General features: G+C 45.6%; 1 protein-coding gene across 2 annotated transcripts; it reads right to left on the bottom strand.

The window, feature by feature from the left end:
• Nucleotides 1-1,243: 1,243 nt before the first annotated feature.
• On the bottom strand, nt 1,244-23,673 carry LOC119159612 (phospholipid scramblase 1). Of its 2 annotated transcripts, none has more exons than XM_037412426.2 (7): nt 23,536-23,673; nt 14,195-14,344; nt 11,694-11,771; nt 9,174-9,313; nt 5,387-5,554; nt 3,874-4,035; nt 1,244-3,362 (listed from the first exon to the last, which is right to left on the bottom strand). In XM_037412426.2, the coding sequence occupies exons 2-7, from the start codon at nt 14,283-14,285 to the stop codon at nt 3,303-3,305; spliced, it is 699 nt and encodes a 232-aa protein (XP_037268323.2). In that variant the 5' UTR covers nt 14,286-14,344; nt 23,536-23,673; the 3' UTR covers nt 1,244-3,302. The 2 variants fall into 2 exon arrangements, with proteins under 2 accessions (XP_037268323.2, XP_075747553.1); XM_075891438.1 differs by lacking the exon at nt 23,536-23,673 and adding an exon at nt 17,615-17,636.
• Between the last annotated feature and the right edge of the window lie 8 nt (nt 23,674-23,681).

The raw sequence follows: 23,681 nt of genomic DNA, 5'->3' as shown, positions 1-23,681 counted from the left end.
ATCAGCAGTTTCTGATATGGCAATCAGATCTTCTGTCAAGGTGACTCGTCGTCTAACGTGACACATTTCATTGTTGTCTGGATACCAACGCGTCACTGTTTTTGCGTGCAACAACTAAAATGTGTCACAACTGAGCACGTGGATGAACGTTCGAAATGCGTCACGGAGGAAGCATTTATGAGGGTGCATTGCACCATGTGACAAACGGATAGACGGGCGGACAGACGGACGGACGGACGGACAGACAGACAGACAGACAGACAGACAGACAGACAGACAGACAGACAGACAGACAGACGGATAGATAGATAGATAGATAGATAGATAGATAGATAGATAGATAGATAGATAGATAGATAGATAGATAGATAGATAGATAGATAGATAGATAGATAGATAGATAGATAGATAGATAGATAGATAGATAGATAGATAGATAGATAGATAGATAGATAGATAGATAGATAGATAGATAGATAGATAGATAGATAGATAAGTCACTGGGAGTGCATAAGCAAATTATATGCCTCTTCATCGAGCGATATTGCAGAAGATGTGAGAAATTGATCTTTTGTTGTAGAAAAGTGCTTTAGAGCCTGGCTTCTCAGCTCATCAGCCAAGGGGTCGTATGAGGCCTTCTGCAGTTATTAAGGGTAATCGAAAGAAGTGATTGTTCGTGAATAGGCTGCACTGCGCGTGTACTGTGCTTTGAGTCCACTCATGCTTTAACTGCCTCCTCATTTCCATACCCACGTGTATACTAGTAAATTATACGAATAAGCAAGCTCTGTAGCCACTTTTAGTCTATAGTTCTTAGTATTAAGATTGAAAACTGGCGCCACGTTTTGAGACCCACTCGGTGCCTTCCTCGAGGGCGAGGGGTGGGGGTGACTGCATGGCCGGCACCAAAGCTAGCTGAGGCCAGAAGACAGCCGCCAGGCCACCGAGGAAGGGCTCGAGTGGGTTCCGAAACGTGGGGCCAGTTTTTAATCCTAATAATAAAATTATAGACAAGTGGCTACAGAGTTCGCTTAATCGTATAATTTTACCCAGCCAGACAGATCTCTGTCAAATACGTTTACCTTTAGAGCAGTAATCCGGATGTAGTCTAGTTAAACCCCACTCCCCATTTTGTTTTTTCTATATCCCCCCCTCTCTCTTTTTTCTGTTATACCATTTTGAACGAATAAACGGCGTGAAAGAAAACATGTTAGAGCAGGGCAACGATATAAAACTGCCCGACTCGCAACTAAAATTTTATTTCGAAACGAAGCAGAATAAATAGCAAGTGGAAGAGACAAATAGCCATCACCGACACGTGCACAACGTGACAAATAGTATAGTAAGAAGAACCACAACGTGGTAGATGAGATATGAACATGACGCGAACTATCCATGAGGTATAACACTGCTGCGTGTGATAATGCCAACGAAGGTTGATTGATTGATTTGTGGGGTTTAACGTCCCAAAACCACCATATGGTTATGAGAGACGCCGTAGTGGAGGGCTCCGGAAATTTTGTCCACCTGCGGTTCTTTAACCTGCACCCAAATCTGAGTACACGGACCTACAACATTTCCGCCTCCATCGGAAATGCAGCCGCCACAGCCGGGATTTGATTTCGCGACCTGCAGGTCAGCAGCCGAGTACCTTTGCCACTAGACCACTGTGGCGGGGCTGCCAACGAAGGTTGACTGATACACTTGTGACCTCCCAGTTACGGGCACGTAAAACGCCTCCATGATTTCTCGCGTGCGCTGATCCCTGTGGCAATATCTGCGCCTCAGATTTCTGGTTATACTGTATACCGCTAGTGTCATTGTCAAGCGACACTATCTCGCAACTCTTGACTCCGCGGTGTTGCGTATAAATTCTATAACGGCGTTGCTTCGTTCTCTCACATAGTGCGGCGGACGAGCTACGTCGCGATCACGTCACCCGTTTTTGCTTGTGTGTTTTTTTTTACCTACCTGTTTGGCTTTGCGGCGCATTGCGCAATCCGCATGTCGCATTGAATGGTTAATCCAAGTCACGTACCGTGGCCATTGATGTTGCAGGAATTCATGCACATAGTCGTGGCTCCCGCTAGAAGCGCTTCTTCTTCGAGAGGAGGGGCGCGCGGATATCTACATCTAAGTGCGACCGTTTTTCCGTCATGCAGCCGCTTCATACGTTGCATGACACAGCCGCCATAGCGTATTATACTGATTGATTGATTGATTGATTGATTGATTTGTGGGGTTTAACGTCCCAAAACCACCATATGATCATGAGAGACGCCGTAGTGGAGGGCTCCGGAAATTTCGGCCACCTGGGGCTCTTTAACGGGCACCCAAATCTGAGCACTCGGGCATACGACGTTTCCGCCTTCATCGGAAATGCAGCCGCCGCAGCCGGGAATCGAACCCCGCTTATTATAATCGACGATCTTGTGTGCCTGCATAGCCCAACTTGATGAGATGCCCTTTATGAAATGTAAAATTGAATTCTGGAGACTCTGTGTCAAAACCTAGACGAGAGCACAAAGGGGGTGCAAAATATGCCGCATCCATTTACGTAGTAGAAACTACAATATCGATGTGAGACACACCATGATAGGAGACTCCGGATCAATTTTGACTACAATGGAATTCTTTAACGTGCACCTAAATATCGGAACACGCGTGTCCTACCACTTTGCTCCCTTTGTAATTAGTACGCTGTGGCCGGAAAGCGAACGCGCAACCTCCAGTGCAGCACGCAAGCCATCTTAAAAGGCAAACAGCCGCGTTTACAGGAATGCGGCAATAGGAGCACATCGCATCTCATTAGCTTCTCGCATCACTGTATAAAATCAATGGCGACTCACTACGTGAATCGCTAATAGGTGTAGTCGTTTTTCACGACTCGTGGAAAACGCCGTCCTGTTTGACATCGACGGAAATGGGATAAGTGAAATGACTGCTAACACTGTTTTCCAGCGATATGCACTCTATCGCTTAAACAGGTTTTCGAATGTTTTTTTTTTTTCATGTGCAGCCGGACGCGTCAGAAGTGTGTACATAGTCGCGTAATCGAAATGCGAAAAAAAAAAAATAAAAGAAAGGGCTCAGCGCGCTGCGATGGCGTTCGTGTATACGGTTCCATTGACCGTATGGACTAGCCTGAATACCAACGCTTTACAAGCGAAGAATACCCTGCGGCAATGTCGCATTCAGCTTCCGTATGGCGATCCCAATTTGCGTGACTTCTGCATGAGATGGGAAGAAAAATGCCGTCATGCCAGTGTCCTGTCACTTCGACGCGTCTCGTGTGGTTCCTCCTAAAACATTGCACAACAATCTTGTTCTTGATTAGCCGTCTTCTCGAAGAACATGAAGTCCTGCGAAGACGAGAAGTAGATGTATATTACAATGACCACGAGCTATCTGACCACAATATAAGAGAAATAAAGTAAAAACTAGGTTTAAGCTCTAACGCTTGCATCAAACCTTGCCTTTTTTTTTAAATAGTGGACGCGACGACGTGTGACGTGGGTATAGGATTAATTTTAATAAGTGTAACCTCTAAATCAATGCTGCATTTCTAAATTTATTATTGAAAATTCAAAATGCAATATCGGCAGCCATTTCTGTGTTAGTGATTACGATACTAAGGTGACGCACCTCTGAAATTTGGTTTATTACCTTCGAAATAACTTCAATGTGCACGCCATACACGAGATAAGGAAAACCGACAGCACAGGCGTTCCTTTCTTGCTCTTGTGTCCACATCTGCAACCCCTTATCAATGATGAATCCCTACAGACGACAAGCTCAGCTTTCTACATATCTACACTCTACAGACGGCTCGTTATCGTTATCATTTTTTTTATTAATGGAAGTGTCGCTTACTATGAGGAAAGCTGCACCGATGAGCACCCCCTTTAGGCTGATGTCCATGTCCATCGGAAACGAGATGCCAAAGTTTTCAGCGTCCGTGAAGGCCTCCTTTAACAGGCCGGACCACTGCTTGCATATCCTCCCAACTTGCGTCTGGCCATCCTTTGAAAGGACCTGCGTGTAAAAACGCGATCACGGTCAGTGCTTATAGTTCGCACTTGATGTCGCTGCCCAAAGTCTCGAAATGTTGCTTGGTATGGTTCCTGGAATTTAATTCCTCAAAATGAAGACTCGGCATGTGTTTTCCTGGGATGTCCAATATATATTTTTTTTGACGAGAGAAGAAATATATTAAAAAAAAAAGAAAGTGTAACGCTCAGTGATGAATAAATAACGTTTAAAGGGCCACTAAAGAGCAACGCGAATTTTTCGCTAATCAGTAAAGTACAAGTTCGAAACCGCGAAAACACCACTCTTACCGCGAAACGACGGTTGGTAAGCGAGAAAACACGCTAAAAGAAAATGTGGGCGGAGACGCCACCTTGCTATTCTCGCACAAAACACCGTGACGTCATACATTTTGAAGGCGTCTACTGCGCACGTGTTACGTAGCTTCTAATCGATAAATATGAAGTAGTTTGTCATTTGTGGGGTAACCTTGCATACGAAGTTTCAGAAAATTTTGTAGAGTCATTGCCACGAAAACACCACAAGTACATTCGAAGTATCTGACGTCATGCGCGAAGATTTCGGCGCGAAATTTACTTTAACCTTGATTTATCTTCACTAACAATGAACTTATAAAGAAACATGTGGCATTATGGTTCTCAGAGTGCAGTTTGCCATTCTAAACCAAGCCACTGTTTCTCTTGCGTGTCTTTTTAATGCGTGTATCTGGCGCTGTTTTCACTTTCATATGCATGGCCAAAATGCTACCTCGTGCCTCCAGGTTACCGTTATGTTGCTTTTCGAGCTTGCTAGAGAGGGCATCACATGACAAATGGGAAACAGCATCAATCATCTCTAGCAATCGAGTTGCCCTGTTCTACGGATCACCTCCATATACGGGCGACATGTGTTGTAGATTACTCCCATCTCGCCTGGAGTAGCCAGCTGCCTTCTCTAGCCTATGTTAGCAAACCTAGTGAACCAGATGTCGGAATTGCCTTAACCCTTCCTATCTTTCCCTTTTGTGCTACTCTCTTTCTCTTGCTCTCCCCTTTCCATCTCCCTGGTCTATATGTGTGGGCATATTCGCAAGCTTCACAGAGAGCCCACGTCAAAGGTGGCTTTTTCACAGTTATGTGCATTGAAGGAAGAAGCCAACTTTTTGTAATTTTTCATTCAGTGTTTTCAGGATGATCGCACCCCACTTCGGGCTCTATTAGTACCTGTGGTGCCTACATTCCGCTTCACTATAATGTGGAAGTGCTGCATGTGGTTTCAGTGACACAGTGAAGATTGCTAGAGAGTTTATTGGACTTAAAAAGCGCAAGCGCGGTGCAAAAAGCGCGGGAAAACTGACGTGAAAGACGACGTCGCTGCCGCAACAGCTCCATCGACAGGCGGGACCTTCGATGCGTAGCACCGCCTCGTGCATGGCGTTCTCGATGCGAAACCGCGGGTAGATAATGCTCCACTCCTGGACCACGTAGCCGAGTGTCGTGCCCGGTGGCGCCATCACCTCCAAGGTCTTTGTAGATAGAGAAATAAAAAAGAAAAACGAAGGAAACGGTTTAGGGCTGAAAATCCCCTTGTTTGGGTACGAGCCATTTGCACAGGGAAACAACAACAACAACAACAATAGCAAAACTTCGCAACCCCTAAGAAGTTACCTGCGTTAACATTAGCGCTTTTCGCTAACGAGGAGGCGTAGCAAGTGTCATTTATAAAAGAGACAACCTTTATGAATGTAATAACAGTCTTTTTTGCTAATTATTGCATTTATGACTACGATTGGTATGCTTCGGTGGTACAGTTACTCGACTGCTGATTCGAAATTGGCGGGTTTGATTCTGACCGCGGCGGTAGCTTTATGATAGAGGCGAAACGCTGGAGGCTTGTGTTCTGTAAAATGTCAGCACACGTTAGAGAACACCAGGTGGTCTAAATTCCCAGAGCATTCCAACATGGCGCGCATCGTGATCAATCAGGGGGTTAGGTGAGTGAAAGCCAAGATATTATTACGTATACTACGATTGTATTACCTTGCAAAAAGATCCGCAAGCATTGACGTTTTTTTATGCTAATACATAAGCAAACGGCGTCATTTTTGCTGTTAAGTATACGCACGCTTTTTTCCTGAATGGGCGTCATATATCCGTGCACAGAGGCATGAGACTTATCTAGAGAGGGGTGTGGCTGTACCTGGCGTTCGCGACAAGCTTCCGTTCAGGCGCGAATCATAGCACAACGACCTAGAAGGCAGCATGACTATGTTACTTATATGCGGCACAGGTATTCGCGTATGTATGCAACAACAACAAAAACAAAAAAAGGCAGTTGAAGCTGGCGCTCTAGTGTAATTCCGTCTGTACGGCAATCGAGGTGCCGCAATTTCGGGAATAAAGCTATCAAACGAAAGCACTGATTAACGACTAAGTCACAGATGTGAGATGGGCTACACAGTCGCAATCATATTTGCAGCACAGCAGAACGATTTGACACACACGCACAGATAAAAAAAGGAGACACGAAGGCAGCATGAACGCTCGGCGGGGTGTCAACGGAGTTTAATGTACGTCGTTGCAGCACATGTAAATTTACAGGTGTATAAGCGTAAACAATGTTTAAACGACTGTGCAGAAAAACACGTATAATAATAATGCAGCATATTTCTTGTCGTTGCACAAATGCGAAAAGCCGTTCCAGAAAAGCAACCGACGCTATCACTTGCGCGCGTGGTGAGCTTTTGTTCTAGTATCTTGACCTCTCTTTGTGATAAAGGTGTACATGGAACGAGGGCGATTTTGCTTGGTTGTTGCTATCACAGATGAAACGACAAAAAAATGCTTTGTCTTTGCCCTTGTATAGTACACTAGCATAGAGGCCCCCTGTCAGTGGTCGCATGGATATGAGCGTCGCCTACATGAAGAGGTGATGACCTTTACGCCACGAAGCTCGACAAAAGAACTATTATTATTATATTTTACTTCGGTTTAAATGCTTCATCAGCCTCAATTGTAATTTTCATCTGTCCTACGCAAATACAGCTGAATAAGCACACAGCCCGACTTTTGGCACCTATGGCAGAGTTGCAGTATTTTTCGCAGTATTTATTACAATCATTTAATGCATCTCTTTATTCGTTTTTCCCCTCTGCACATGAACAGGAAATATAGCAGAAAAAGAAGGCTTAGAAAAAATGCGAAAGTTTTTTGTCTCTCCACCACCAGTATTCCAACCACCTTTATTTTTTATAACTGATTTGTTCGACTATGGAACACTAAAGGGACTTTACAGAATACTGGTATGCAGAGGCACCTGGCGGAAATGACCCGACTAATGCCCCCCTCCCCCCCGTCACCTGCGCATGTACTGCTGCCAGTGTACACTGTATACGGGCGAAAGAAATGGAGACGGGTAGGTAAAAATTCATCCTGGAAGAAGACATGGCATACAAATACAGACTCGGGAGAATGGAGCCAGGCAAAACACATGCCAACTATGAATTGAAAAGTCGCAATTTGCCGAAAAACAAGGTATAGGCATGAACCTTATCTCTATGCTTATCAGCGCCAGCGCCACCCCTCAAATAGGCGCACGTGCCGGTTTTAATTTCATTCTGCAATACTCAACAATATGCGCCGGTTCCAGAGCTTTAGCAAGATGTGAGAACTTCAGTTCAGGTATGACTGATGTTGTTGAGCTTGATGGCCAGTGCTACAGTGCATATTTACGCCGTCGAGGTAGCTTTTGTTGCACAACTAACGGAGTAAAAAAAACTTTGTCTCTTCTAGTAATCTGCAGAAGCGCAGTAAAATCCACTTATCGTACTACAAAAATGTGTACCTAAACACTATCTAATAGATATTGCTCCAACACATTCATACAGAACGAGTGAGTAATTGTGAGTCACGCACAAGTCTGCCATAGATAAAACGGCGGAGCCGAGGTCATTCGCACAAGGAGGTGCGCAAACAGATACGACGTGCGGCGCAGATAGGATGTGCATGCTTGTTCAGGAAAGACGGTACGTGGCTGTTCTGACATATGTGGGTTTTTTTCCTTTCCCTCTAAAACAGCCTAATTCGAAAATCGCAACTGGGCTACATTTCACGGGAATGTAAAGCCCGCCTAAGTATCTTCCATTTTTGAAGCACTAGTAATCAAGATGGGACAGTTGCTGATGGTAACGGGAACTATAAAAGCGGTTTCAAATCGAAAATGAGTCAAATCTTGCGCATGTTTTCGAACAAACTTAGATCCATCAAACCAGCGCTGCGTCAACAGTGTAGTGATAAAACAACCAACATGGCCGCATCCAATACCTTTAACTTCTGTCCTATAAGACAGAAGGTAAATATATTGGATGCGGTTGGTTATTAAAGATACAGTGGATTTGCTATCGTGCTTTCGTTCCACTATTGCTTTTTAGAAAGTGAGTTGGCACTAATCCTCAAGAACATGATGTTGCAGGGCAAAACTCGTAAAGGGTAAAAGGCCGACTTTATACTTCTTCGCCCGTCTTATTATTTTTTTTTAAGTTTAGCACTGCTGTACATGTTTTTTTTATTATTCCAAGCCGGTATACTTAAAATGGAAGACAAGTGAAATGGAGATATCGGGCACTGACCTATTTCTTGAGGAAGAAGATGTGATTCGAAGTGGCGTGACATAAAATCAGCTAAGGGGAAGCCGAAGAAGAATCGCTCGAGCCCTTTTTTTGAGAATAGAAACTAACAAACCAACTAAGCCCTTCAGCAGATGCCGAGAACAAGAAAACGCCTTCAGCAGTGCAGAATAGTGTGCCTAGAATGGCCACTTGCTCTACAAATCTTGTCACCGTGACTCCACCATTATGCCCAAGCAACAAAGGATGGCACCGACCACACACAGATGGGGTCAATTTTTTTCACATTATGTTGCCATGGCGTTCATCCACTGCCATTTAAGCACCTTTCGCGTCGTCAATTCAAGCTCAAATGAAATGCCGCATTCTATAAAGAGCCAAATCCAAATTTCACTCTTGAATATCGACAATAGTGGGTTATTCAGATTTTCGGCGCGATATGGAAGAGATGGTGATGGTGATGATGACGAACGTGATGATGATGATATGGCTATGATGACGTAAGGGCAGTGCTGCATACCTGTAGGCAACACGGGAACCAACACGTGTCGCATCGTAGTGGCCGTTCAATGTACATCACCTCGCGCTTGAAGTTGTCCAGTACCTTAATGCCGAATGGCCGTATGGGGCCGCAGCAATTGCGAGTGCAGCAATCGGTGTCTGCGTGGTTTACAGAAAGTGCACAATCATACACAAGCTGCTGTCTGACTTTCTGCTTGTTTTTTTTTGTTTGTTTTTCGGTCTACGCTTGCTGCAAACTTTTGTTGTTGACAGAAAATACCACTGAAGCGTAAGCAAGCCTATGGAGATTTGTGTTCTATAATCACCATGTGGCTGTTAATTAAACTTAATTAGGAACCCTTTCGCTATCGAGGAAATAGAGGCAAGTGAAGGTTGGCGTGTGCTTGCTTGATCTACTATTTTAAGTTTCTTTCTATCCCCTCGGGCAATGCTCGCTCCTTAATTATTATTTTTTCCATGCTGGAATCATACACGCACTGACGTGATTAGCATCGCAATACCTTTGCTGCTGTCAGCAGCAATGGCGATCATGCGTGAAACAATTAACTGCGCCTATTAAATGTGGCAACGTGAAAGGCGGGCCTTAGCGAAGTGTGTAAGACAAAGCTGAACTCATTAAATTTTGCAGATTTGAGTGCAAATCTTCTACAGTGGATGAGACGTACGCCTCGAGCCGCTTCTCCTAAGAGGCATCGAGGCAACCTCTCATGCATGTTCCAATTTAATTTGGTGGTTGCACGTGATGGAATTCGGCTCTGGCATGAAGCCTCAGTGAGTCGAAGGTGACGAGGACCATTGCTGAAAATAGCTGGGAAGCCCGCAGACGAGGGGGAGACGGTGGTGTTGCAAGGCACTTGGCGTGTGCGTCTCGCCTTTGCATTCCCGTCAGTGCATCGACATTCGGTGTAGGCGTGCGGCTGGCACCGTTTCCTCAAACGTGGGACAGCTTGGCGGCAAGCCGGTGCGTTTTCGAAGCGCGGGAGCGTACACCCGGATTAACGGACGCTGTGAGATAGAGCTAGAAGAGATGCTATTGATCTTCACCCTCTACTTAGTGTACCGTATTTTCGGACGTATAGTTCACAATGTTTGCAACCTTTTTAAGTAAGAGACGATATTTTACGCTTGCGTTTAGCGCATAAACGACAGTCTACTGAAAAATCAGCCCCGCCGCGGTAGTCTAGTGGCTAAGGTACTCGGCTGCTGACCCGCAGGTCGCAAAATCGAATCCCAGCCGCGGCGGCTGCATTTCCGATGAAGGCGGAAACGTTGTAGGGCCGTGTGCTCAGATTTGGGTGCACGTTAAAGAACCCCAGGTGGTCGAAATTTCCGGAGCCCTCCACTACGGCGTCTCTCTTAATCATATGGTGGTTTTGGGACGTTAAACCCCACATATCAATCTATAAATCAACTGAAAAATTAGGTAAGAGAAGCAGTTGACCATCTTGCGCAGAGAGAGGGTAAGGAAAGGAAGGGAGTTTAATTACGCGCACGTATGGTCTGCTATCCTGCGATGCGGAAAGGGAGCGAGTGGGCGGAAAGAGCGAAAAGGAGTGCTCGAGTAGCGCTCTTTCTCGCGACACTCTCGGCGATTCAGAAACGTACCACCCACCTCCCTCCACTGCCCCACTGGCTACCGCCACTGGTGGTGGTGATGGTAGTGGTTAGAAGAGGAATTTCGGCAGCTTGGTAGGGAGCACGGCACTGCAGAACGCAAGCGCAGGGCGAAAGAGCTTATCAGCGACGCTCTTTCGCGAAGCCCTTTCGCCCTCTGCTTGCGTGCGGCGGGTGTCCTCGCACGTGCGGTACGTGTTCCGGTGTGGAAAGCGCGTGTACAGGTGCTAAGCGATTGCAGATAGCTTAAAGTTCCTCGTTCCCCTCGGCGCCAGCCGGGACACAAGGGCCTTCACTTCTTTATTCTTAAGCCTACCCGGTGTCCCAATGGGGCGGTGCTGGTCAGAAATTGTTAAATTATCCCCATGGCTTTACATGCGTCGTGCATATTTGCATACATGTGCCGCACATTTGATTGATTGATTTATTCGTGCGGCTTAACGTTCCAAAACCATCATATGATTTTGAGAGACGCCATTGTGGAGGGCTCCGGAAATTTCGACCACCTGGGGTTCTTTAACGTGCACCCAAATCTGAGTACACAGGCCTACAACATTTCCGCCTCCATCGTAAATGCAGCTGCCACAGCCGGGATTTGATCCCGCGACCTGCGGGTCAGCAGCTGAGTACCTTAGCCACTAGACCACCATGGCGGATCTGTGCCGCACATTTTAAATGTGAGACGAGTAACCGATCGCTAATTCCAACCTGACTCCTATATATACGTGGCTCAACGGTGTCCTAGCCCGGCAATTTGTGATAAAACTTGCAGCTTTAAAGAATGATTCAGTTTCCGCGAATGAAACTCCGAGCAATCAGACGGCCGATGCGTGTGCTTGGTATTGAACGTGCAATAGTGTTGGACAAAGCCGATGTTTGCTTCTGTATAGTCGAAGATGCCTACCTTCAACGGCGAAGAAAATGTCCTGGCCCATGCTGTTCTTGATGGAGTACTTGTTCGCTGTCTCGTAGCCGGTGAACACTGAAAAAGGGGAGTTAAGAAGCCAACAGCGAGATGTCGCTTACTACGAGCAGGCAAACAGGCCAATTAGTGCCACTTTAGTTGTCAATAGCAAATAAATGCGTCATATATACCATGTCACGCTTCTCTTTGAATTTGTGTCATATCAATTTATCGACTGACTAGTCGAATCTCGAAATGTCTTGGTGAATAAAATAAAAACTAAAATGTTCTTCATCGAGGTGTGTGTGGGGGGAGGGGGGCGGTGGTATGGCGAAATTTAGCCTTTTCCTGCCCACTTACGCTTATGGACGTCCCGGCAAATACTTTATAGTAACGTTTTCTCCGCACATTTCCGTAATATATCTTGTTTTTCGGCTGACGCAAGTTTCGTCATCTCGCCGCACGTGTATTTGTGTTTTAAAACTTTCGCATAGCTCTAAAATCAAAATTTCAAACAAAGTTGTTTGGTTTCGAGAGCAATTATACGTGTATTCACTTTGAAGTCCTCCTTGTGATCCAAATAAACAAAAAATTAGAAACCGCGTCACGGCAATTTTATTTTAAGCTCAATGATTTTAAGCCCTCTCGTGGATGTAATGTATGGGTAGTTGTGTATGGTTCCGCTAGCAACTTCCGGTGGCCAGCCCAATCAAGCTCTCTCCCCCAGTTTCGATAAGTTCGCCATGCAGTTAGATGCTTACATATAGCCATGTATAAGGATTTATGCAACATAAGCTTTCTGGTCACAACTTGAGTTCGGTGACGAATACAAAAAATATATGGGGCCTCAGTTATGTTTATATTAGTGTGATCTTTTTAATCCATTGGTACCACCATATTGCCCTTTTACAAGAGTAATTTCTTCAGTTAAAAACATTGAGGCTTGAAATTAACAAAGCACTTGCACGCATTCATGAAATAGTCGTATATCGTCACAAACGGCATGCTTTATGATCGTTTAAGCGCATGTTCTTAGTGAATAAATATAATAAGAAACGAGTCAGAATGGCTCTCTTTATCGACCGTTCCCTATCTGCTTGCACAAATATGCCGCCTTATCACCGAATCTTGCAGCTGCCTTGTAGCTCATAAAAAGAAGGTTTCGCGCCCAAGCACATCTGTTGCAGTCCAATCGATATTTCCGTGAAACGAAGTGACGAGAGCAATTTACTGTGTCTGACGCATAAGGGCTTGCACTGATGACGTTTACGGACCTGCGTTATATTCTATTCTTCCGGTGTCTTTTTTTTTTTTTCGTTGCGCTTCAACATGCTTTACTCTCTGACGTACCACATTTTCCCCTGATTTAATAGTGTCACAAAGTGCTTAACTCACGTGTTATGGAGAACACTGAATGCCGTGCATCGAGCCACGTGTACTGCATTACTCGTGGTGCATGCAATTTCCGAACAATAGCAGAATAGTCGTGTATCTTATGGTATGCGACCAGCGGTGTGACTAACTCCAGTAGGCCAATGCTTTTACATCCGCCCTTCCTCTTTGTTGGCGAATTGACGCATATCCGATACGCGCGTTTGAATCACTTATCGATTGCGGAAGCATTACAGCTCTTGTAACAAAGCAAAGACGCCCAAAATAGTAATCTTTAGCACCATGCACACTGGCCCACGCTGCATGTATGTGACACCGTGCTTGTCCGCATGTGCATTTACGGCATTTCGTATATTTTCACCATTGTACGAACAGGATAGTTGAGCCAAGTGTACAAACAAATGAATTACCTGCGCTTTCTATTAACGCAAATGTACAAGTTATTTATTTATTTGGTTAGTTAGTTAGTTAGCTAGTTTTTTTCATTTATTTAGTTAGTTAGTTAGTTAGTTAGTTAGTTAGTTAGTCAGTTAGTTAGTTAGTTAGTTGATACTCCATAGGGCTCACTTCACAAAAAATAGTTCAATTTTGTCCGTTTTATAATGTCTGCATGGTTCAAAACCGCAAGTTGTATTGATGGGCAGGAATGAACGATCAGTTAAAATGAAAAGAAAACGTATAGAAAGAGGGAGCATAGACGATTGAATGGAACTACATGTAGTCGTAACGTAACTTGTATTTCGTTAACGTGCAACTGGAGAAATGTATTCAGAGTGGCCTTTTTTTTTTTGTTGTTGTTCGGTCATGCATACATCTTCGAGAGGCGGTCACCACGTCGGGGAATGGCGGCCAGTATACTACCGACACGACTTTAGAGGACATCGTTTCAGAGCGTCTCAACCCCCGCGATCCGAGTTGTCTTTGTGCACACATACAAAAAAACTAATTGGGGATTATGCTAGAAGAAATCATTTTGTTGGGCTTTTGATCCCAGTCGCTGTCAATGCCGCGAAAACCTATAAAAGGGTAGACGCCGTTCCCGAACTACGTGCTCCGAAATCTAAGGCTCCGCCCACATTTACTTATACAGCAATATATACATGTCATACCTTCCAGTAGCTGCACTTTCTGTTTAATGATGACCTGGTCGATCATGCCAAGGTACTCGAGACCTGGCGGTATGTGCGACGGGTTCATCATGGTGGCTCCTATACAGGTGGCGTCTGCTTCTCCGTAGAAATCTTCTTGCGAATCAGGAGCTGCAGGTAAGTAAGCGTAGATGGAAATGAGATTGGAAGCTGCGCATATGGACGACACGTAAGCCTCATATTCTCACACCGTGGCCTCATAGATGTGTGGGAGCGGTATGCGAGGGCGTTCGTTTAGCAACAGTTAGCGCTTGCTCTCTGTCAAGTCGAGATCCTGATAAAATTGTACACTGCAGTAGAGTGAGATTTCTAGTCGCTATTTGCTGCACGAAACAATGCCCTCTCCACTTGTAAATGCACGCATGTACTTCGTCTTGTCAGCCTACACACTATGCATAGTGTTCAGAATAGATTAATAGCAATGAAAAAGACGCATATATGACATTTTAAGCGCACCACTAGCGTGGGAGTGCTGATATTTATGCGATTCTCTTTACAGCGCTGATTGTAGTCGATTGGCTTGGCTGTGATATGTGAAATGGGCACCACACTCTGTCTTTTTGTTTTTTCGAAGGGCTTGCTTTCAGCCTCATCGCAAGGGAGGACATGCTGCGTAGTGTCGCCTTTGATAATGTTGAGAACTGATGATAATGTTATGATTAAACCACTTGCGTAGAGATACACGAACGTGCCACATCACATCATGCAGGCGCAAGTATACATGTCACGTAATACAATCCTTGTTAATTATGAGAAGAGTTGAATTGATGTAGTTGGAGCATATATACATGTTTGTGAATGAACACATTGGTGCAAACATACACGCATGCCTGCGAAAGGAATGCGTTCACGTTACAGGAATTGAATGTAGAAGAAAATCGGCGAGTATACCATTGATTGATTGATTGATTGATTGATTGATTGATTGATTGATTAATATCTGGGTTTAACGTCCCAAAACCACCATATGGTTATGAGAGACGCCGTAGTGGAGGGCTCCGGAAATTTTGACAACCTGGTGTTCTTTAATGTGCACCCAAATCTGAGCACACGGGCCTACAGCATTTCCGCCTCCACCAGAATTGCAGCCGCCGCAGCCGGGATTCGATCCAGCGACCTGCGGGTTAGCAGCCGAGTACCTTAGCCACTATAGACCACCGCAGTGGGGAGGCGAGTATACCATGACATTAAAAAAAATTGTGCGGGAAGCTGAGTTACACGACTTATTTTGAAGCGTGCGCATTAAGAATACATTATTTATTTGAAGAAAAAAAAATAAAAAAACGCGCGTCCCACTTTTGAACAAAGTTTGTTTGCTGCCTTATCGGCGTCGTTGTCGGTGTTCCTGTTGTTTTATTCAAAGTCAAAGCATGGTCAGTTAGTCGACACCTCCGAAATGTATATATGTGGTGACAAAGAAAAACACTGATTCGTGTACCCATATTACGGAATCAGCAGAACCACCAAACAAAGCCAGTAAACAAGGAGACGGTTAAAATTGCATGAATCTCGTTGTGTTAAATGAGCAGCGAACTCTCCGTAACTGTGCGTGAACTAAAAAAATCCCCGCGGGAATTTCATGCTCAGGAGTTCACAGAGAAATGACATGCAGGCCCGTGAACACATGTTTGACGTACGCTCGTTCACTCGCATACCGTATTTTTACGCATGTGTCCCCATTTTTTTTAGTGACAAACCTGCCTGATTATCGCCAATTGGACAGTTGTAGATATAGGCGTGCGCCCAGTTTCCTTTTTGAAGGGGGGAAGGGGAATGCAAAGCTTTATTGCAACGTCTTCTCCTTCTCTATATTAAAGCGGTCAAGAGACGGTCCCGCACCCAATTGCAGTTTTCAGCTAAAAATACAAATGGAGAGGTCTATACTACGCCTTTACATATATACATAAAGAACGTACTGACACCACCGGCGACCGCCATTATGTCATGGCGTGTGCGAAGTTATGAGCTTCATGGGGTTCAGCCGTCGTCTTTTACCTAAGCTTCAGACGCTTCAAATCACTCAGTTTTCGATGCCAAGCTCAGGCCAGCCATAATAGCTCCATTGTACGTTCAGTAGTTGACCGCGAAAGAAAATTGTTGTCCGGAATACAGGCGATCGCAGAGCGAGCGACTTGTCACGGCTCGCGAGGACTTCAGTGCTGCCAGACACTCGGGCCACTCGTGCGTTTATATAAATAAATTCGTTATAAATCAAGTTCTTGACCGAATGACCTGAAATTTCGCCAGTTTGTTTGCGAAAACCCAAGTGAAAATTGGGTGCCATGGCACCTTGGCAAGCTTTACGTTTCTTCCCCCCCTCCCCTACCTTCTGGTAAGCACGCTTATGGTGTGCGTGTGTACTCATGTCGATAATTGTGTACTTACCGACAGAATTGCTAGTACTTGTGCTTTACGCCATTTAATATGCGGAAAATGGCGCAGTGCAGGTCTAAGCTATGCGCCAACTGCACAAGTAACAAATCCTCGTCAGCGTATTCGTAGGCTGCCATTGATAACATATACGTATGTGTTATCGTACGTTGCACAGGCCGTTACATTGTCAGGGTGTGTCTGCCACGTGAAAGATACCATGCTGTGGTATCTTTCACGTCTACATAAAGTCACCTTAGTGACTTTATGTAGCTGCATCAAGTTGAAGGCGGCAGTTGCAGAGTGCAATCGTCGAAACCTTGTGCTCACTATCTTTTCATTCCTAACGGTTTTTTGTTGTTGTTGTTGTTGTTGTTGTTGTTGTTTAGAGACGAAGCTCCTTATGGCGTGGCTTGTGCGTCCCTTGTAGTAGTGCGTAACCACCGGCGGTACATACCCGAAAGAGTGGTCCTTAGAATGTTATCTGGAATGGCGGCACTTGTATAAGATGAATACATGACGGAGAAATGTGGGATGGCTGTACTTGGAGTGTTCACTAGATAGACGGACGAACTGACAAACGGACGGACAGACAGAGGGGTGGATGCGCGGACGGACGTACCAACAGAGGGACGGCTGCACGAACAGATGCACGGACGGACGGATGGATGGACAGACAGACAGACAGACAGACAGACAGACAGACAGACAGACAGACAGACAGACAGACAGACAGACAGACAGACAGACAGACGAATGAACGTACGGATGGACGCATGAACGGACGGACACCGATGGTCACACTGATGGGCGGACAGACGGAAGGATGCACGGATGGACACTTGGACGGACGGAAGCAAAAACGAATGGACGCACGGACTGACGAACGCTTCGCCCCACCAATCATCATTCACTCCGTGGATACGCTGTGCTTCCTTTTAGTTAGTTTTGTTTGAGAATACCGAAACATAACAAAGGCGTCTCGTGAAACCGGAGAAAGGTGTCGCTCACCTGTGCAACTGTCATCCGCGTCTGCAGAGCGTGCAAACGAGACGACGAGAGCGCGCTGCTCTGAGGAAACACAACTGAACGCGAGAGCGCGTGACGACCGCTTGAATGGTTCAACGCGCAGGCAAACACGTGTGGCGTGGCGAACCGTTTCTGCATCTCCGATGTCAGCGTCGCATATGAGAAGCGAACCAGGCAAGCGCAGAGCCTGCTTTCCTGTGCGCTGAACAGTGATGACGACGAATAGCGACAAATGATTGGAGATCCAAACCAGGAATGTATAAATGCATGGCTAAACATGAATATGTGCTGAAGAGAAAGTCAGTGCTCAGTAGCTGGGCGAAAGATAAAAGAATGCGTTATTGGAAGCCAACTAGTGGAGTCTGCACAAAAATGTGTTACCGGAATCCAGTAGCCTATTCATGAAAAGGAGATCCATCTAAGAATGAGCACAGGTCGTATAGCACATACAGCATGCATTACCAAATCATGATAGGCTATCTGATGTCGATTCCTAAAACGAAAAGTATATGTGTATTGTATACCTCTGGGTATAACATATGAGGCAGATACTTGGATGATAATTACGAAACTCAAGAAAAAGTTCATAACCACGCAGCTAGGGATGGAAGTGAAATTGGTATGCGCTTAATAATAATAATAATAATAATAATAATAATAATAATAATAATAATAATAATAATAATAATAATAATAATAATAATAATAATAATAATAATAATAATAATTCCCGTTTCACGCTCCAAAACCACGAAATGATTATGAGAGGCGTCGTTAGTGGAGGGATCCGGAAACTTTGACTATCTGGTGTTTTTGCGCTGACATCGCGTCGCACACGAGCCTCAACTATTTTTAAGCGTGACGTTTAAGGGATCGGGAGCGACTATAATTGGCCAAACAACCAGGTGTAGCTGATGCTGTAGATATTAAGTGAAAGAGGTCCACCTGGGTTTGCCATAAAATGCGTAGGACAGACAACAGGTGTTAAACTAGAGGAGGAGTAGGAAGCTGTTTTAAGTTGGTGGCGGATCTAGCCTTTTGAGCTATGCAGGCAACTGCCCCTTCCGATTTCCACCTTTCAAGTTACGATTTTCGTACAGAGTGGATACCCAAGCAAGGGAGAAGTAGCCGGGGAAAGCAGCGTGCGTTAGATGAAGCGATAACCGCAGGGACGTAATTAAATTAAGTCGTGCAAGTTGGGATAAATTGTGTGTTATTGGGAAAGGCCTTCCAGTGTTTCTCAAACCATGTCCACCAAGTGCAAGAATGAACATTGCGTCTTGCGAAAATTGTTCACTGTCACTGTTTCTCCTCCTGCGCAACACCTTGGTTTGCGCGTCCGTAATCGCTTATATCACGGTCGTGACGTGCTACTTTCCGCAATTTAATCATCATTTGGCTGAGATGAACGCGCGCGTCCTACGATTGCGCACGTCGAGGCTTCACTCGCTCTCAGTGCACCAAGGAGATAGCCCGAGCGCCTTTGAAACGGGTGAAATGTTTGAGCGAGCCTTTGCACCCGTTCTTCTATGGGCCATGGAGTTCACAGACTCGGGGCGCATGCAGTGTCGGATGCCGCATCATCTTTAAGCTTATGAGGCGACACTGAAGCGGTGCAGTACTTTTGTTTACTTCCACCCTTGAACGCTATCGTATAGCGACAACGGGCATTCGTCAAATGTAATCGGTTCGTGTTTCTCCTGAATGCTCGGCGGCATGCTTGTTAACTAGTCAACGAATGCTTGATGCCCTATGTATACAATCAATAGTCTTCTTTCAAGCAGTTGTGTTGTGCAATATTATCGCTGCCACTGATCACAGACCGTTTGCCGTAAACGTGCACATGACTTTTGTTATGCATTCGCACCTTGCCGCCTGCAAAGACGATAATTTTCCAATCATCTTATTTCTCGAAGAACTCGGTGTATACGTGTCTCTTACCTGTATAGGCTTCGCGTGTCCTATATTGGTGGTGACTACATGGTTTACATCACAGCGACGCATCTAATAAAAGCGGCGTGGCAAGAGAACGGCGTAGGCAAAGCAGCAACGCCATATGCAAGCACTTTATTCCTATATCTTGCACATTCTCGTGACACAAGCACTCGTGAATCGACGTGCCGCTAAGTATATCTTATATATGGTATCGGTCGTCATACCAACAGCGACAGCTTATCTCGTCCTATGTGGGCGACCGAAGTGCAGCTTGATCTCTCTCTTGCCTGCCGTAGAAATATCAACGGCCTCGGTATCGCTTAGCCCTTTGCACGGGGATGTATTGCGCCGTTGTTGAAGCAACGCATTTCGCCAGGTGCTCGCGCTAAAAGAGGTGACACTTTTTGTACATTAGCTCTTTTCCTGTTTACTCTAACGGCTTTAGGGTAATGTGCTCGAAGTGACGGGTACGCAAATTCGGGACGAAAAAATTCGCACCAGTGCCACACCGTGAAGACTACAAACTGCGGAGCACACCTGATGATTCGCTTGCCTCTGTGTACGCTTGGCTTGTGTTCGTCCGAGTCGAAGCTGCGGGTTCACCTGTCTTTGTCGACTCTCAGCTTGCGTCTGAGTCTTCCGAGGCTGAATAGTATACCTGGCATTCACTGGAGTTTCGCCTCTGCTTCTCTCATCCACAGATCTGCGTCTAAAGCCCGGCGCTTGCGTTCCATACGCGCAGCCTGTTCGGCGTTCATGACGAGAGGAAACCTTCATTTGAGATGCAGTGGCACTCTCTGGTCACCTATTTTGATATAGATATGTCTTCCTCCTTTTGACATACTTTGTTACTTTGAGCGCGAAGTCAAGAGATGACACGAGACAACATATGAGACGACAGTCTGGACCCCTGAATGGCTTCGTACTTAAATGTGTGTCGCCCTCTCCCCATCCCCACTTCCTAATTCACTCTCTCTATTATGTCGAATCTCTAAGAGATCGAGCGAATTAACACTATTCGGGGCAGCGTTCACTGACTGCTTAATTGGCTAAAAGTCTAGTTAGCGTTATAGGATAATAATAATAATAATAATAATAATAATAATAATAATAATAATAATAATAATAATAATAATAATAATAATAGAAAAAATAATAGGACGAATAATGTAATGCAAGAGAGTGAAAGCAATCGTGCAGGACGACTTACACAACTACGCGGGGTAGTCCACATTTCACTCGGAGGAATGTACAAGAAACTCTGGGCACTAAATTAGCTTTCCAGTGTTTACATGCTGCAGCACTTCAGATAAAAAAAGACTCGGGTCATGGCCCTGCAGGCGTCGAATGTATTCAAAACGATGCGGGTACCACTACGGTTATAGAAATTGATTGAAATCAATTATTGATTGATCGTTGTAGACTCTATCAGTGGCGGCGCACTGAGCACGAGCACCCCCTTCGCCCGATTTTTTTTTTCCATGACATATAAAGCACAAATAGACACTCGACACTGCCGGTCCCCTTCAGGTAGGGTTGCGCCCCCCCCCCCTCCCGACTCAATGAACAGCCAGACACTAGGGTTAAAAAGAACCTAATTGTTCATATACCAAAAACAAGGAACTACAGTTGCCTTGAAAGAGGGCGTCATGCCTTACCCCAGCAGTGTTCGTGTTCATGTGACATAAAGTCTCAGCCTCCAAATGCGAGAAGTGCTGGGCTCGGTTCCTTGTGCCGCCATTATGCGCCGCTTTTTTTTAATGTAGATAGTCGATGAGAGCCAACGGACATTCAAGGCAAAGAAAGTATAGCGGATGTTATTTGTAGTACACGTGGCATACACGTGAAAAAAAAAACTGGACAAAAAGACAACTTGCCACCAGCAGGCACCAAGCCTGCAAACTTCGAATGACGTGCCCGATGCTCTACAAACTCAGCTACGGAGGGGGTTGTCCTCCCGTCCTCTTCATCGAATATATTTGAGAATTTAAATTAGGACGCATTGATCAGCGCCATGACGGGAAGTGGAACACTTTTTTTTTCTGTCTGCCCGCGTCACGTATCCCGCGGTATTTTTACGAGCTGTATTCAGAGGTGTACCAGACCTTGTGCTGTGGTGCATTCATTTTGAGAAGGTGGTTTCACCCCACCTTTTATTCAGTCTTTCACTCACACACAAAAGTTGCTTGCTGAAGAAAATGTAGCCTAGTTGTAATGTCGGGCCCGGTACTCCCTGCTAACAGTACACGACCTATTAGTTACGAATCTATCGGTTGTTCGCAGTCGGAACGCACTAAGCCCATGCTGAATGAGAATTTTGCTTTTAAAACATTTTTTGGGGCGAAGCTCCTAGGTGTGTGTCTGTGCATCCTCCGATATATGCAGTAGTAGTAAGTAGCGACCGGTGGCACATACCCGCTCTAGAGCGGGAAGTGCCTCAGGGGATGTGGCCTGGCAGTACTTAAAGTGTTCATTACATGGACGCACGGACGGACGCATGGACGGACGGACAGACTAGCAGACGGACGGATGGACGCGCGAACGTGCGGACGGATGGACGCACGAACGATAGTCAGACAGATGGATGGACTCGCGGACAGACACATGGACAGACGGACGGATGCACGAATGGACGCACGGATGGTCACGCGGACGGACGGAATGAAGAACGAACAGATGGACAGAAGCACGGATGGTCTGACGGACGCTTCGCCCCACTCATCATTCACTCCGTGGATATGCTGCGTTTTTTTCCCTTTTGTTCCTACTCTACCCGATCAAAAACTGACACAGAGCGTGCGCTGTTGCTGCGTACAGGTGCGTGCTGGTAATCACTTAGATCGGAGCCAACGCAGAAGTGTTATATTAGATGCGAAACATCTCTTTGACTTGCCTGCGTAACTCTGTCCCGTACGTCCACACGAACCCCCTCGCCGCAGGTGTTGAAGCTGTGCCAAGTAGGTAAAGTCGCAGCTGCGCAATGACGTCACTCTCTCCCTCACCCGCAGCAGCTGTGGACCCTCCGCCCACTCGCAACACACTTCTCTCTCTTAACCCTCTCCTCCACCCGCGACGTTCAACCGCATGTCAAGTGGAAAAGCTTTTAACTGCTATGAAACTTACACGAAACCCAAGCCGTCTCCCGTGTCTTTGCGTTTCAAACCAATGTTTACTAGAGTAAACGAATCTTCCAGCGCTCACCGTAGCACCCGCGTTAGCGCCGTTCAACCCATGAAGCCATCAGTGCGCAACGCTGCTGCTTCGCATCCCATTAGGGTTCCCTTTGTGAAAATGGTGTTAACTTTTTGAATGCGAATGATTTTTGTATAAAAATGACGCTCGTTAATTTATTATCATTGATAGTAAGCAAAGAACGCTCAATAAATTAATAATATTGATATTAAGCATTTTGATACCATGCACAGTAAGAAGTGTCGTCTTCGTCATCGTGATTATGATTGCCAATCACAGTTTAACGTTAGGAACGTTAACGTTAGGAAATTCATAGCTTCACCGCAAACACGAAGCAATGAACGCGATAGCAACGAAGTAAGGCTGGCAGCCAACTCTCTTAGAATCAGTCTCGCGTAACACTACAAAACGTTGGTGTTAGCGAATACTACCGCTTTAGTGGGAGATGCGGATTTAGCAAAGTTTCCTGGTGAGAACGCAGCACGTAGAAGGGTATACGAGCTGTTCGCTGACGCGTGCGATCGCGACCTTGTCACACTCGGTGCCTGTAAAGATCGATCTTTTTTGAAAAGTTATACGTGTAACGTCGCGTTCACGTCCTAATTACGAAATTTCCTATATATACAAGTGCTATGCAGGCTGTCATCACTCCTTGCTCTTGCTCTGACTGCTGGTCGCTCAAGCAAGAACAACGCGCAGCAACAACCATATCCAGCAGCCACAGCCACTCGTAAGAATCGCGCATCAAAAGCTGTTCAGTCTCTGCACGCACTCACCGTTGATCCTCGGCCGGTCGTCGTTGTAGAGCAGGAAAAACGCGAGATCGGATGCCTTTTAAGGGCGCAGCATCGTGCTGATAAGCGCTGCGGAGTCCATAGATGGCGGTTTCTGCTGGAAGGAATTGTCGGTTGGGGGCGTATGA

This window comes from Rhipicephalus microplus, chromosome 1, assembly GCF_043290135.1.
Source record: "Rhipicephalus microplus isolate Deutch F79 chromosome 1, USDA_Rmic, whole genome shotgun sequence".
NCBI lineage: Eukaryota > Metazoa > Arthropoda > Arachnida > Ixodida > Ixodidae > Rhipicephalus > Rhipicephalus microplus.
Note: the sequence above shows the minus strand (reverse complement) of the source record. Positions and strands in the feature narration are given on the sequence as shown.